The sequence below is a fragment of the Balaenoptera physalus genome, assembly GCF_965194825.1.
Source record: "Balaenoptera physalus genome assembly, chromosome: 1".
Classification (NCBI taxonomy): domain Eukaryota; kingdom Metazoa; phylum Chordata; class Mammalia; order Artiodactyla; family Balaenopteridae; genus Balaenoptera; species Balaenoptera physalus.
In genome coordinates, this window is record NC_138882.1 from 142,761,214 (window position 1) to 142,775,114 (window position 13,901).

The 13,901-nt window shown below is 34.8% G+C and overlaps 1 protein-coding gene across 8 annotated transcripts in view; it reads left to right on the forward strand.

Moving 5' to 3' along the window:
* The window catches only part of DOCK7 (dedicator of cytokinesis 7), a 184,685-nt gene that overhangs the window by 98,295 nt on the left and 72,489 nt on the right, over positions 1-13,901 (forward strand). For all 8 annotated transcript variants that reach the window (XM_082453122.1, XM_082453123.1, XM_082453125.1 and 5 more), the window contains 4 exons: positions 1,968-2,054; positions 6,282-6,513; positions 9,356-9,520; positions 11,966-12,135. In XM_082453122.1, the coding sequence (XP_082309248.1) occupies positions 1,968-2,054; positions 6,282-6,513; positions 9,356-9,520; positions 11,966-12,135 (654 nt within the window). The remainder of the gene's footprint in view (positions 1-1,967; positions 2,055-6,281; positions 6,514-9,355; positions 9,521-11,965; positions 12,136-13,901) is intronic.

Genomic DNA, 13,901 nt, shown 5'->3' on the forward strand with positions numbered 1-13,901 from the left:
CTTACTCCCAGAGTTACTGATGAGGTAGGTCTGGGTTGGGGCTTGATTATTTACATTTCTTCAAGTGCCCAGAAGATATTGATGCTGCAGACTGTTTTTAAAGAAGTATGTGTTCACATTTTATTTGGGTGTCCTTTTTTTTAAAGCTGAAAATGAGTGTTTTGGGTTGAAAGAGCCAGTACTGTTTCTTGTGCTGAGTAGTTTCAATTTACTCCACCAGCGTTTTTTTCTTTTTTAAAGTTTCAATACCTGTATTATTTGCCTCAGTAAAGATATTGCATTTCTTACCTACTTAGTATTGAATTTTGTAATAGGAAACTTACTTTATTTGGTTTTATTTTCTTCATATAATAAAAATATAAAACCATGGGAAAGAAATCCTATCTATCTTCCTATATATGTATATATATTTTTTGTTTGTTTTGCTTTGTTTTGCTGAGACTTTCCATTTTTTGTCATTTGTTTCAAGGATGTTGGTAATTGCTTGTAGAGCTTTTTTTCCTCCCCTGATGGCTGTTATAAACTCCTTGTCAGATCTTTCCAGTATCTAAATATTGATGTCTGTTGATTGTCTTTTCTCATTTAAGTTGAAATTTTTCTGGTTCTTGGTATGATGTGTGATATTTTGTTATATCCTGAACATTTTAGGTATTATGTTATGACTCTAGATCTTACATAAGTCTTGTGTTTTAGCAGAAGGGGGAGGTCCTGTTGCCAGGTGGAGGTAAAGATTCACATTCCCCACTCCGCGTTGGGTTGGAGGTGGCTTATTATTGGGTGGAGGTAGGATTTTGGGCCTCAGTTGACATCTCCCTGGCTGTGAGGGTGAGGGGGAAACTTGTTACTTTTCCCTGCTTGGCCTCCACTGACCCCACAATTAGTGGAGGTACTTTTTATCACTGGACTGGGACCAGTTCCCATCTCTGTCTTCTCTGATACCAGACAGTATTTGTGAGGGTGGGGTAGGGATTGAGGAACTTCATTATAGCCAGCTGAGGGTGGACACCTAGGCTCCTCACTCAGCCTATGGAGGTGGAATGGGGCTGTGATTTGTTTCCTTGTGTTTGGCCAGATTAGGGCAATTGTTGCATTTCACTAGAGGGAGCAGGCTTTTCCTGTAGTGTTTTTTTTTTTTTTTTTTTTTGTCTGTTTCTTTTGGCAATTCTGGGTTGCCAGCTTCTCTAGCAACTAGCCCAGGATACATGAGGGAAAACTAAAACCCAGGAAACACTGCCTTATAGTTCTTTGTATCCTGAGGTCCCTAGCCCGTCTGCATCCTTCTCTCCCCTTTCAGTCTTTATGTTTATTTTATGTATCATGTTCAGGGTTTTTAGCTGTACTCAGCAGGAAGAATAGAGAGAACTGATGTACTCCCTTTTAAAAATAATTTTTGTGATATGATTTTAATTAACACTGCTAGCAATTTATATCAGAAAAAAATGTTTTCTAATCCTTAAAACAATAGACTTCCTTTGCTTATGAATATTTTAAAGCCCAATTAAAAGATAATAGAAGTGTTTAAAATAAAGAAAATAGGATACTGTAAGCCATTAAGATATTGTAGATGTGAATTTATTGGCATGAAAAGAGATTCACAATGCAATAGGTGAAAAACAGGTTTCAATATAATATGTTTGATATATCACCTATGTAAGGGTGTATTTAAAAATACACGTGCATAAGGGAAGATTTGGAATGATATAAAGGTATATGTTTCTGGGAAGATAGAATTTTGTGTGTATATTTTCTGCCTTTTGCTCCTTGAGCCTTTTACTTCTCTTGTAGGAAACATTGATTTTTGTAATAAGAACAAAATATAAGTTCTACATTTATTTGTAGTGCATAAAATATATTTCCACAGTATTTTTTCTCATTGAGATATTGTAATTTTTTTTCATAATTCACATTTGTTTCAGAATTCATAATCAACTTAAGCATCTGTGGTCATTGTATTCAATATCTTATAGGTTCCTCTACCTGGCATGAAATGGGTAGATAATCACAAAGGTGTTTTTAATGTTGAAGTTGTTGCTGTTTCATCTATCCATACACAGGTAAGTGAGTTTTAATAATTTTTGTGATCAGATTTCACTTAAATGAATTGAACATTTTGTCCAGAACTTAAATCAGTTTTGTCTGCTATAAGATTTATGAGACTATATATCAGTTAAAAATGTATAGGTTTGGAAGTTACTTTTTAAAGGAATCAATAAAATATTTAATATGAACAAAAGCAAATATTTTGCTTTTCAAAATGTTATTGACTTCATTTTGAAAATTAAGTGATTTTTTTTTCCTAAGTTTCTAGAACATAGCAGAATAATTAGAGTTGAAAAACCATCATCCAGCTCGTTTTATTTCTCATAGACTTAGATATTTCAAATGGAAAGGGTTCTTAGGGATCACCATATTTTTCACTATATTTCTGGAATGTGCCAAGCTCTTCTCAAAGCCTTTGTATATACTCTTTCTTTAACTGGAATGCTTTTCCTTCTCACATTCATTTGACTTCTCTTCATTAAGGCTTCTCCTTACCTCAGAGAAGCCTTTGCTGGTGACTCTTTTAAACATAGCAGCTCCATCACTCTGTATCGTCTTACCCTGCACTCCTTACTGCTTCTTATTTTCACTTGCATGCTGTTGCACTTTTGCTTTCTGTCACTGTGTGTGTGTGTGTGTGTGTGTGTGTGTGTGTGTGTGTACATATAAATGCATTCATATCCTTTGTTTATTGGTTCTTTCCCCCATTAGACTGTAAACTCTGTGAGGTCAGGGATGTTGTTACCTGTGAAGGAAAGAGCCTGCCCTTAAAGTACCTTACAGTGAAATAAGGGGAAGTGCAAAAATAATTATAATAAAACTAGTATTATGTTAGATATATGAACTAAATCCTTTCAAGTACAGAGAGAGTTGTTTGTTTTGATGGGAACTGAGTTGTTGCATTGGTGAGTAGGCATTTACCATACAGAGAGAGGGTAGACAATGCAATTGATAAAAAGCAAGTGCAAAGAGGCAGTAATCTGCTGAAGGAAGGGTAATTAATCTGGTGTGACTGCAATTTAAAGTATGTGAGAAATCATGGTATATGAGCATAGAAGACCAGGCTGGTAAAAGATTATGAAGGACCTTGAATGCCACAGAATTTAGGGTGTATGGTGATTTCTAACGTAAATAGTAAATGTGAGAGAAGTAAATTTGGGAGCATACTAAGGGAGAGAAATTATGGGGCTATAATGAGTTTATTTTTGAGTTTGAAGTGCCTGTGCACTTCAGATGAAGATGTCCTATAGGCAGTTGTAATTAATTAGGAGTTTAGGATTGGGGGTAACAGAATAAATGTGATAGCTGAAACTGTACTAGTGAATGTGATTTTCCAGGGAGAAAATGTAGAGTGAGAAGAGGCGGGTGTTCAAAATGGAATATGTGGGTTCTCCAACTTGAAAAGGCAAGGGGTGGTATGCAGGGGTTTCCAAGGCCACCTTTAAGTTCTGTTATTTTCTAGCAGAACTCACGGGACTCAGCATATAGTCATGTTCACAGCTGTGATTTATTTTAGTGAAAGATATAAAGCAAAATAAGGTAGGGGGAAAGAGGTCAAGTCTAGAGGAAATAGGACACAGGCTTCCAAGAGTTTTCTCCTACTGGAGTCATAGAGTATAAGTTGAAACAGCATATGTGAAATGTTGTCTACCAGGGAAGCTCAGTTCCCAGAGTTTTTACCATAGGCTTGTCTCGTAGACACCCTCTGCCTAACACATACCAAAATCCTAGATTTGCAAAAGGAAAGCAGGTATTAAGCATAAACCATATTGCTTGCACAGTTTAGGTATAGTGAGCAGTCGCCTATCAGTGGGAACCCTCCTGAAATCCAAGTTCCCAGATGCCAGCCAAGGGCCAACCTTGTAAGCAGGCCTTTGAAATGTCTTAAGCTTGCTATGTTAACTCTTTTCTGCACAGTGAGGTAGGGAAAGTAAAAAGACAGGGTGCTCTATATCATGTTTTAAAACAACAGCAAAGGACTTCCCTGGTGGCGCAGTGGTTAAGAATCCTCCTGCCAATGCAGGAAAAATGGGTTTGATCCCTGGTCCGGGAAGATCCCACATGCCACGGAGCAGCTAAGCCCGTGCGCCACAACTGCTGAGCTTGCACTCTAGAGCCCGCGAGCCACAACTACTGAGCCCGTGTGCTGCAACTGCTGAAGCCCACGTGCCCTAGAGCCTGTGCACCACAGCTACTGAGCCCACATGCCGCAACTACTGAAGCCCACGTGCTCTAGGGCCTGCGTGCCGCAACTACTGAGCCCATGTGCTGCAAATACTGAAGCCTGCACGCCTAGAGCCCGTGCTCCGTAACAGGAGAAGCCACCGCAATGAGAAGCCCACGCACCGCAACGAAGAGTAGCCCCCGCTCACCGCAACTAGAGAAAGCCCACGCGCAGCAACGGAGCCCCAATGCAGCCAAAAAAAAAAAAAAAAAAAAAAAAAAAAAACAGCAAAAAGGTAGTATATATATTTTATTTAGCAGTATGCAGGTAGATCCTAGTAAAATAATGCTCCAGTGGAGTTTTTACTTTTCTGTTGTTAGATATGCTTATGTTTCCTATAGACCTTATTCTTCTGATAATGAGAAGGTTGACATTATAGTATACTGTTTAAATATATTCCTTCCCTTAATAAAATTATTCTTAATATCACATGATATCTTCTTAAGTATACAAATACATTATTTTTCATGTTTTTTTGAATCCTGTAATCATTGTTAGTGTTCTCTTTTTCTAGTGTTGGTAATATATTTATGTTTTACTCCTGACTTTGTTTTTATGGAAGCAGGTAGATGCATGTATTGTCTTAATGTAACAAAGAAGGATTTGGGGCAAAATATTTCATAGAGGTGATTTAGAATCTATAGAATGTAGAGGAAGAATAGAGTGGAAGTGTCTAGTGTGTAGCCCCCTGACATTCACAGTCCTGTGACTGAAACTCAAAAGTTTATAAATTTTACAATGCTGTAGTATAATTTTATCATGTATTATAATCTTTTTTAAAGGATCAATTGAAGACAATAAATGTTTTTAATGATGTTTTGTACTTTGCTTGTAGGCGCTTTGAAATTTACTGGATATATAGTTAGAATTCAGTAGAATTATTTTTATTCATTTAAAACATAAAAAATTAGAACAGTATTAAAATTATAAATGTGAAGTTGTTTAGCATTACTGCCTTTTCTTAAAGTTTATTTTCATTGTTAACTAAGTGAAAGTCTTCCCAGAGTTTCAGTAGCCTTTTTCTCACATCCATTGGTCAGAACTCGGTCATCTATAGGTATAAAGGAGGCTCAAAGAGCACGCACATTACTGCTTTAAATAAGATTGTGGTTCTGTCAGTGTAGAAGGAGGTTAAATAATAGCAGTTAGGATTTAGTCAGGAGATAGAAACTGCCAGTAATTTGAGTGGAGAAAAATCTGCAAATAAATAATTGTTAACTAAGTTAAAGGTGATTCACTACTAAATGGGTTAAAAGAGAATTCTGATTGTAACAAAGATAGCAATTTGCAGAAAGTGGTAAGGGAGGATGGAACCTAGAAACCTAGAGCAAGATCTTGAAGGATGTGAGTCAGACCTCTGAGGAGAGGACACCGCTGCTACAGGAGCCCAGTGCCTGCCGTGCTGTAGTATTGAGGAAGCTTGGTAGAGAGGTCCTCCTGTGGAACTGTGAGAGCCACCACTGCTGCCCATGTCCCTCACCTCTGAGCCACAGCATGCACGTCTACTCGCTGCCATTAGGAAAGCAAACAGGAGGAAGAAGATTCCCTTCTAACTCCTCAAGCCTAGCAGACTGTTTCCCATACCCTCTGTGGTCAGAGCCTATCACAAGCCAGCTGACAAAGGACAAATGTAGTTTGAAGAGTCCAGCTCCAGAATTACAAAATGTGGAAAAGATGGTGGGTTTGGATGGAGCTAAGAGGTAATACATTAATAATGGGCTCAGGTAGGTTGCTAACACACTCGCCATAACAATCGAGCTCTAAAACAATAAGGCAGACTCACACTGGGAAAAAAAATCCTAATATCAATAGTGTTTTTGAGTAATCAATAGTATTTGAAGTGGCCACTTTACAATAATAGCTGAGAATAGATGTAGTATTTAATTGGAAACAATGTTTGTATATACTAGTATGTACTTTTTTGTATTATCAATTAATATGAGATATCAGTGGTCCATAGTTTGGGGAATGTATGAAGTTATAATTGTTTAGTGCCTCTGTTCATTCTTTGTTTTAGGATCCTTATCTTGATAAGTTTTTTGCTCTGGTGAATGCTCTGGATGAACACATGTTCCCAGTCCGAATTGGAGACATGCGAATCATGGAAAATAACTTAGAAAATGAATTGAAGAGCAGTATTGCAGCATTGAATTCATCTCAGTTGGAACCAGTGGTCCGATTTCTTTATCTTCTGCTTGATAAACTGATACTTTTAGTTGTTAGACCTCCTGTCATTGCTGGCCAAATAGGTAATTTACCTATGTTGGGGGAATCATGAAATTTATCATTCAACATTTCTAACTTTTACAGAAATAGAACCATGATTCCTTTTTGCCATCTCTATAAGGACTGTGTTTGACTTTGTGGGGCGTTGTTACTTACTTGTTTCTAATGCTGGAAAATGATAACTTTTGTTTCTATAAAATGTGCCATATAGACTTCTACTCAAATTATGAAGACAAATTTATTTATTCACTCACCAAATATTTATTAAGCACTTAATATGTACCATACAGTGATAGGCACTGACCAAGGCATGGTTTTTGATTTTAAGGATCTCATAGACTAGTTAAGAAAACATGCAACTGATAAATCATATTGTGTTTTACATGACTTATAATCTACATTTTCACTCATCTGCTATCCTCTACTTAATATAGCTATTATTTTCTTCGTTGACTCAAAATCTGTATCTTCTTTTTCTTGTGAGTTGTTCTCGAAAGAGAGGTATTCAGGTTTCCTACCTTTTTTCCAAGATTCATTCCTTTACTTTTGCTAACAGCTTCCACCCAATCCTGCAAAGTAGTTGAGCTTGTGAGAAATTTCAGCTAACTTGTTATAGAAATTTCGTATTAAGTGGTGGCACAAAGGAGAGTAGTATTCAACTCCTTGAGTTTTTTTTAGGGACACTTGTAAGTAGAGGTAATTCTTGGGTTGAGCATTTAAAGATGAGTAGGAGTCTGACAGGTAAATAACTAGCCCAAGGAAATGAAACAGTGTGTGTATAGTACACAAACAGATAAACTAACTTGGAAATTTTGGGGGAATTATAAGTAATTAGTTATGAATTGGAGGGTTAGTGTTTAGAGATGATATTGGTCGTAGGGGAGATGAAGTAGGGTCCTTGACACATTAGGAAATTGGACTATTATTCTGTAAGGATCAATAGGCTTTGAAGGGTCTGGTCTTAATTAGAAAAGTAATGTGACTAGGTTGGCTTTTATAAGGATGATTTTGCACGGAGGTAGATTGAAAGTGAGAAAATCTGGAGGCAGGCAGACAGATTTGAAATCTTGAATTTTATACAAAAAACTCTGTGGTCCTGATAAAAGACAGTGATGGTGGGATAGAGAAGAGAGGGTAGTTTAAGAGATACTGAAGAGATGTTGTAGAGAGTAATGTTACCGAAGTCATAGAAGGCTTTAAGAAAAAAAAGTTAACATCGTTCATTTTTGTAGATTGTATAAGTAAAATAATCACAATAGTAACAAACATTTCCCCAACACTTATAGTGTACCAGGAATTGTGCTATGTACTTTATTTATATTAATGTATGAAATCTTTACAACTCTAGGTATAGGTATGAATTTCATGATTTCATGAATAAAATGATGAACATACGCTTAAAAATTTACCTAAAGATTCAAACCCAAGCAACTGACTCTAGAGTCCCACTCTTATCTACTATACTGAAGAAGTATCCACTGGTGAAATTAATGAGAATAGTCTTGGTCAAATAGTGAAAGTAGAAACCAGATTACAGAGAATTTAGTAGTAAACAGCAGATGATGAAAGGAATGCAAAAAGCTTATACTGTTTTGAGAAGTTTAGTTAGAAGAGGAAGCAAGGTTGATTAGGGCATAAGAGTGGAGAGATTTGAGCATGTTTATATGCTTTGAGAATCTATATAGAGGTGCAAGAGGGTTTAATTAATGAAGCAAGCATGTAGGACAGAAATTAAGGTGGATAGATCATTCTTATGTAGGAGACAAGCACTGCTTCCTTTGGAAAGGAACTAAAAATTGTTTCAGATTCTGATAAATTTATAGTAAAAACTTCAGGACTTTCATGCTCTATAAATTTCTACTCTGAGATAAAAAGGAGGATTTGTGGAGAAGGGAGTAAAGTGGACCTAGTTTTGAGAAGGATTCTGATGGTTTGGAATAGCTACTATGAGGAAAAGGAAAAGGAGTCAACCAGGAACACAGGTAGGATTGCTAAACCCTGCTTAGGTTTCTCTCTTTCTAGTCTCTCTTTTAGTTCAGTATATATAGATTAATCTTCCTAAATGACCACTCTATCTGATATTTCCACTTTTAGGAAAACTTAATTGGCCTCATTATCTGTTCATAAATTCCTGTCTTGATTAAATAAATCATAAAATGTGAGGTGCTATTGCTCAGAATGGCTGTTTGGATTATCCATTTATTCACTGAGCTACCAGAATTTCCCAATTTTTGCAATATTCTTGTTATATACTGACTTGAATGGCTGGGTAGGTATTACTTAGCCTGGCATTTAATGTGCTATAGCCTTACCTCAACCTGGTTTTCTACCCTTTTTTCCTTCTAATCCTTTTACAGAGCTACTCACTTCAATTAAGTTGCTTATCAACTCTTTTCTATTAAGTTAATATTTTTAATAATCTACTTTTATTGGTAATTTTTATTTTATAAACAAAAGTAACATGTGCTCAATGTATGGTATTTAGTTTCTCAGAGTCATCTTTAAAATGAGAAGTTACTTCTCAAAGGTTATATATAAGATAGATTTTTTACTTATCATGTGCTTTGTATTGTTTTACAAAGTAGTGGGTACTGTTTGATGATTCTTTTTTTCTCACTAAGCAAAGCCACATAGTTTTCATGTTAAGTTATTAGAATTAGTTTTTTCTCATTTTTTTAAAAGTATTTTTGATTCAGTTAATACAGTATTATAAATAGATACCATAAAATTAATATCAAATATCATCTTTATATGCTTACTGTGTGTAGTCACTATACTTAATGCATATAGTGAAGGCAAAACCTTGATCTTTTTGGAACTTACAGTCTAAAAAAGTTAATGGAAAAATATTTTCCTCCTTAAAAGTAAATCTAGGTCAAGCATCATTTGAAGCCATGGCATCAATTATAAATCGGCTTCACAAAAACTTGGAAGGAAATCATGACCAGCATGGCAGAAACAGCCTTCTCGCATCATATATCTATTATGTTTTTCGCCTACCAAATACTTACCCTAATTCACCATCACCAGGTATTTTATTCTTTTTACTAAGAAACTATCTTGCATAGATTATGTGTTCATAATAGGATTGAAATAATCTTGTAGTCCATGGTGTGATGCATTTATTCAATAGCAGACATTTGTTGAATGCCTGCTAAGTGCCATGGACTATGCTATGTACTGGAGTTAAAAGGATAAATAGGTTATATTTTAAAGCATCATTATTTATACAGCTTCCTTTAAGTTGAATTAGAGAGATCTTGGTTGAATTAATTTTTGGAAATGAACCTTGAAAATAACTTCCATCTCTGGAAGCATTTTATCATTCCCAGTTAAGATAAATAATCTAGAAAAATGGTACAGATGAACTGGTTTGCAAGGTAGAAATAGAGACACCGATGGACGCCAAGGGGGGAAAGCGGGGTGGGGGGAGGTGGTGGTGGTGAGATGAATTGGGAGATTGGGATTGACATATATGCGCCAATATGTATAAAATAGATAACTAATAAGAACCTGCTGTATATAAAATAAAATTAAATTAAAAAAAAATTAAGTTGCATCGCAAGGCATTATGGGTAAAATTGGAAGGAAGAGTATTTAAAAATCCCCACTGAGGTTCTCTGAGTCTATTTGAGGCTAATGCAGTCATCTCAGCTTGATTTATGATTATGTAGTCTGACGTATGAACTGCTGTTTGTAAACAGTTTAATAAAAGGCTATTGCTCCAAATTCCAAATTAGCAGTGAGGGTGATTTCTATTAGAAAAGACATTTGTGGAGGATTTTGTTCTTGATACTTAATAAAGTGAGTTCTTTTTCTCAGTATAATACATGCTGTTGACTTGTGGCTCAGCTCTAGGGACCTGATGTTGTATTCAAAGAATAAAAACATATCTCTGCTCATTGTTTATTTACTACATTTTGGGGTACATATGGCAAAGTTGTTTTCCTTACAGTTCCCAGTTCAGTTTTTTCTCTTGATTACATGTTAAAAATATGTGCATAAAGTTCCCCAATATCTCAGTTAAAAAAAAAAAAAGATAAGATAAATAGGATAAATAGAATGTTATATTTGTCATTCAGAGTGCTATTGGACATTAAAGAAGAAATATGATGGCTCAGTAGTTTCCTGATAACCCTGTGAAACCTACAGTACTATAAAAGATTATCCTCTAGAAAAGTTCTGATCTCTTCATGGTCAATAAAATCATACAGCCTTTTTGAATATTAGAGCCCAGAGTAGCCACTTGCTTTTGTTTTATATGACATAGGTGGTAGTGGTGGTGGTGGGGGATGTCTTAGTTTGAATCACTCTTTAGTTGTTCAGTTAGTAGGTTAATGATTATGTTGTGCATACCTTTCAACCTGTTTACATATTTGTCTGTATGAGTCATCCATCCATCACTAGTGATAATGGTAAGTGCCCTTTTCAGCTGTTGTCAGTGTTAACATTAATAATGGTGACAAGTAATTATGACATTCACTCTGAAAACTAGGCGTAATAGTAATCTCAGTTTTAGCACATTTTATTTCTTAATTGAAACAGAGAACTAATTGACTCTTATAGTCTTGTTCATAATTTCCTATCTTGATTTCTAAAATGATAGTACTTGAGTCTCTGAGTATATAAGTGATTGTGGACTGTATATAATGCTACTCCATTTACGGTTCCATTCAGTACACTATTAGAATTTCACAGATTTTGCAAAATGTCTTTTTTACATGCTGACCTGAAGACTATAAACTACTTAGTTGACAGGTGTGTGTCATTTGCAAATATGACACTCAGAAAGATTTCTTTAAAAAAGAAAAATGGAGATACAATTGTTGGGTATTTTATGTTCATAGATCCTAGTTAAATAATGGTATCAGGCTTGATTTCAGACAAAAAAGGGATTCTTTGCTTTTTTTTGTATAACCTGGGCTTTTAGGAGAATTATCTTTAGTATACATTTATGTGTGTATATTATAAAGATGCCATTTTGTTATAGTTAAAATTGTCACTGATAAAGATAGAGACCTAAGCCATAGTTTCATTTAAGAGATATTGACAGGAAATTGGCTCTCCCTCTTAGTGACTGTGTTTCAAGGGGCAGAGCAGGAGGGGTGGGAAAAAAGGAAAAGATATTAGCTGGAGCATTTTGGGTCTTAGATACCCTCATATATAAGGGAAGGTAACATTTGTGTATGTTTCTTATTTTGTTTTTTATTGTATATGTAATACATAATCATAGAAACATTGAAGAGATAATGATTGTATTTATAATTCACATGGTTTTGTCAGCTGCTGTAAAATAAATTGTCTTTGTATAGCTATCACTAGGTCTGGAGTGTTTTTCTTATTTATAGTATTTTCATTTAGAAATAAAAGCAGTTTATGATCTTTGTGGAATTTTGTAAAGTGGAAGAGATTTTTTCAGGTCCTTTGCTGATTAATTTTTTGCTTAATTATATGTTATTTTATATACAACTCTAGGTCCTGGGGGCTTGGGAGGATCAGTGCATTATGCCACAATGGCTAGATCTGCTGTGAGACCTGCAAGCCTTAATTTAAATCGTTCTCGGAGCCTTAGTAATAGTAATCCAGATATATCTGGAACTCCCACGTCACCAGATGATGAAGTACGGTCAATCATCGGCAGTAAGGTAAACTGAAGATATGCGTCTATAAATTTGGTTTTCAGTTTGTGAACAAATGAGAGATGTCCAATTGTTTTACTTTATTTTTAATTTTAAAATGTATTTGAGTTAGTAATAAGAAAGAAATTGTGCGTTTCTATTCTATCAGTGAACACATAAATGATGTTTCTATTCAATGTTTTTGCTATTACAAACTGGTTTGTGGGCTCTGCTCAAGAATATCTGCCAAATTAAAAAATTTGTGCAGGATGACCAGTCACATACGACTCATTGTCTGTCTGATTATCATGTGAAAAATGGTTAGATTGATTTTCTAGAGGATTAAAAGAGACCTGTGACTGCTGTGTAGTTGGGACATATTATCAACTTAAAATATGAGCCTCCCTTCTCCAAAAATATCAAGAACAATGATTAACAATTAATAGAGCTACATTTCACATGGAAAACTCTATGTAAGGTGCACCAGGATTAGAAAAATATGATTTATTTAATCATGGTTAGTGATTATCCCAGATGATAAGGGAGAGGCCAGCCAGTATAAGATCCAGCTGTATTTTATATAAGCATCCATCTTTATTACCCCCCAAAATATACTTAAGGAAAAGTAGTCATTACCTTTCTATAAAGTACAAAAATAACTCAGAGTTTGAAAATCAAACTGGAAAAAAAGAACAGTAAGACTGAGGCCAAGAAATCACATTATGTTGGGTTTTGACCAAACCATTTTAAATTGATTTTTTGCTATTAGAAAGAAGGAAGATACCTTTGTTATGGAATCATAGCCAACTTTTCTTTGGCATTTTAGTCTGTTAATTAGGATATGAGGAAGAATTAGTAAACGTGTTTTGGGGTCTGTGTTTAACCCTTAGGCTGAAGTAAATAGACCTTTTTTTTTTTTTTTTAATGATCTGAGCTTGTTTTTGTGAAATACTTGAATGTAGATCAAACACATCAGAATTACTTAAATCTACTCATATAGTTACAGAAATTTTACATTCAGACACTTCTAATAAACTTCAGCATTGCGCATTTTAAAGTACGTTTTACGTAATTTGAAAGTAATTTCTCACAGATCAAAAATACGTTTTTTAAAGTAATTTCTTACAGATGAAAAAAATATTTTGTAGCCTTATAATTTAAAAAATAAACATGAATTTCAATTACTTAAAGATCCAAATAGGTGTTACTCTAATTAAACAAACTTTCACTTTTTGTGAGCTTTCTGAGAGAATGATGTTCAGATGTATTTACATGGATGCTGCAGAGTAACCTGAGTAACACAGCAATTACAAAAGAGACGGCTTTTCTCCCTCCACATATCTTGCCATGTCTAGGAAGACAAGGTTTTTTATCCTTGTCTTCATTCTTGATTTTTTTTTATTGTGATGGAGGTAATACTTAACATAATTTACGTACTGTAAGTACAGTTCTTCAGTGGAATGAATCTCATTTGTGAATTATAAGAAATTTTCCTATTAAAGAGCTATAGTTGCCATTTTTCTCAAGGTTCTACTTTTGAAACATCTCTTAATTTCTGTAAGATTTGCATTATGCTTCATTTAGCATAATTCTAGAGTTTTCCTTTATATATGATGTATTTGATAGATTATAACATCAAGATTTAGAACAAAAGTGTACATGTATTGGAATGATTATTTGTCTTTTTTCAAGTGGTTCATAAAATGGGACATAATAATAATGTAAACTTGCTTCTGATATTATGATATACATAAACTTTTGAGAAAGCCATCATAAGATGAGACTTTGTCTTA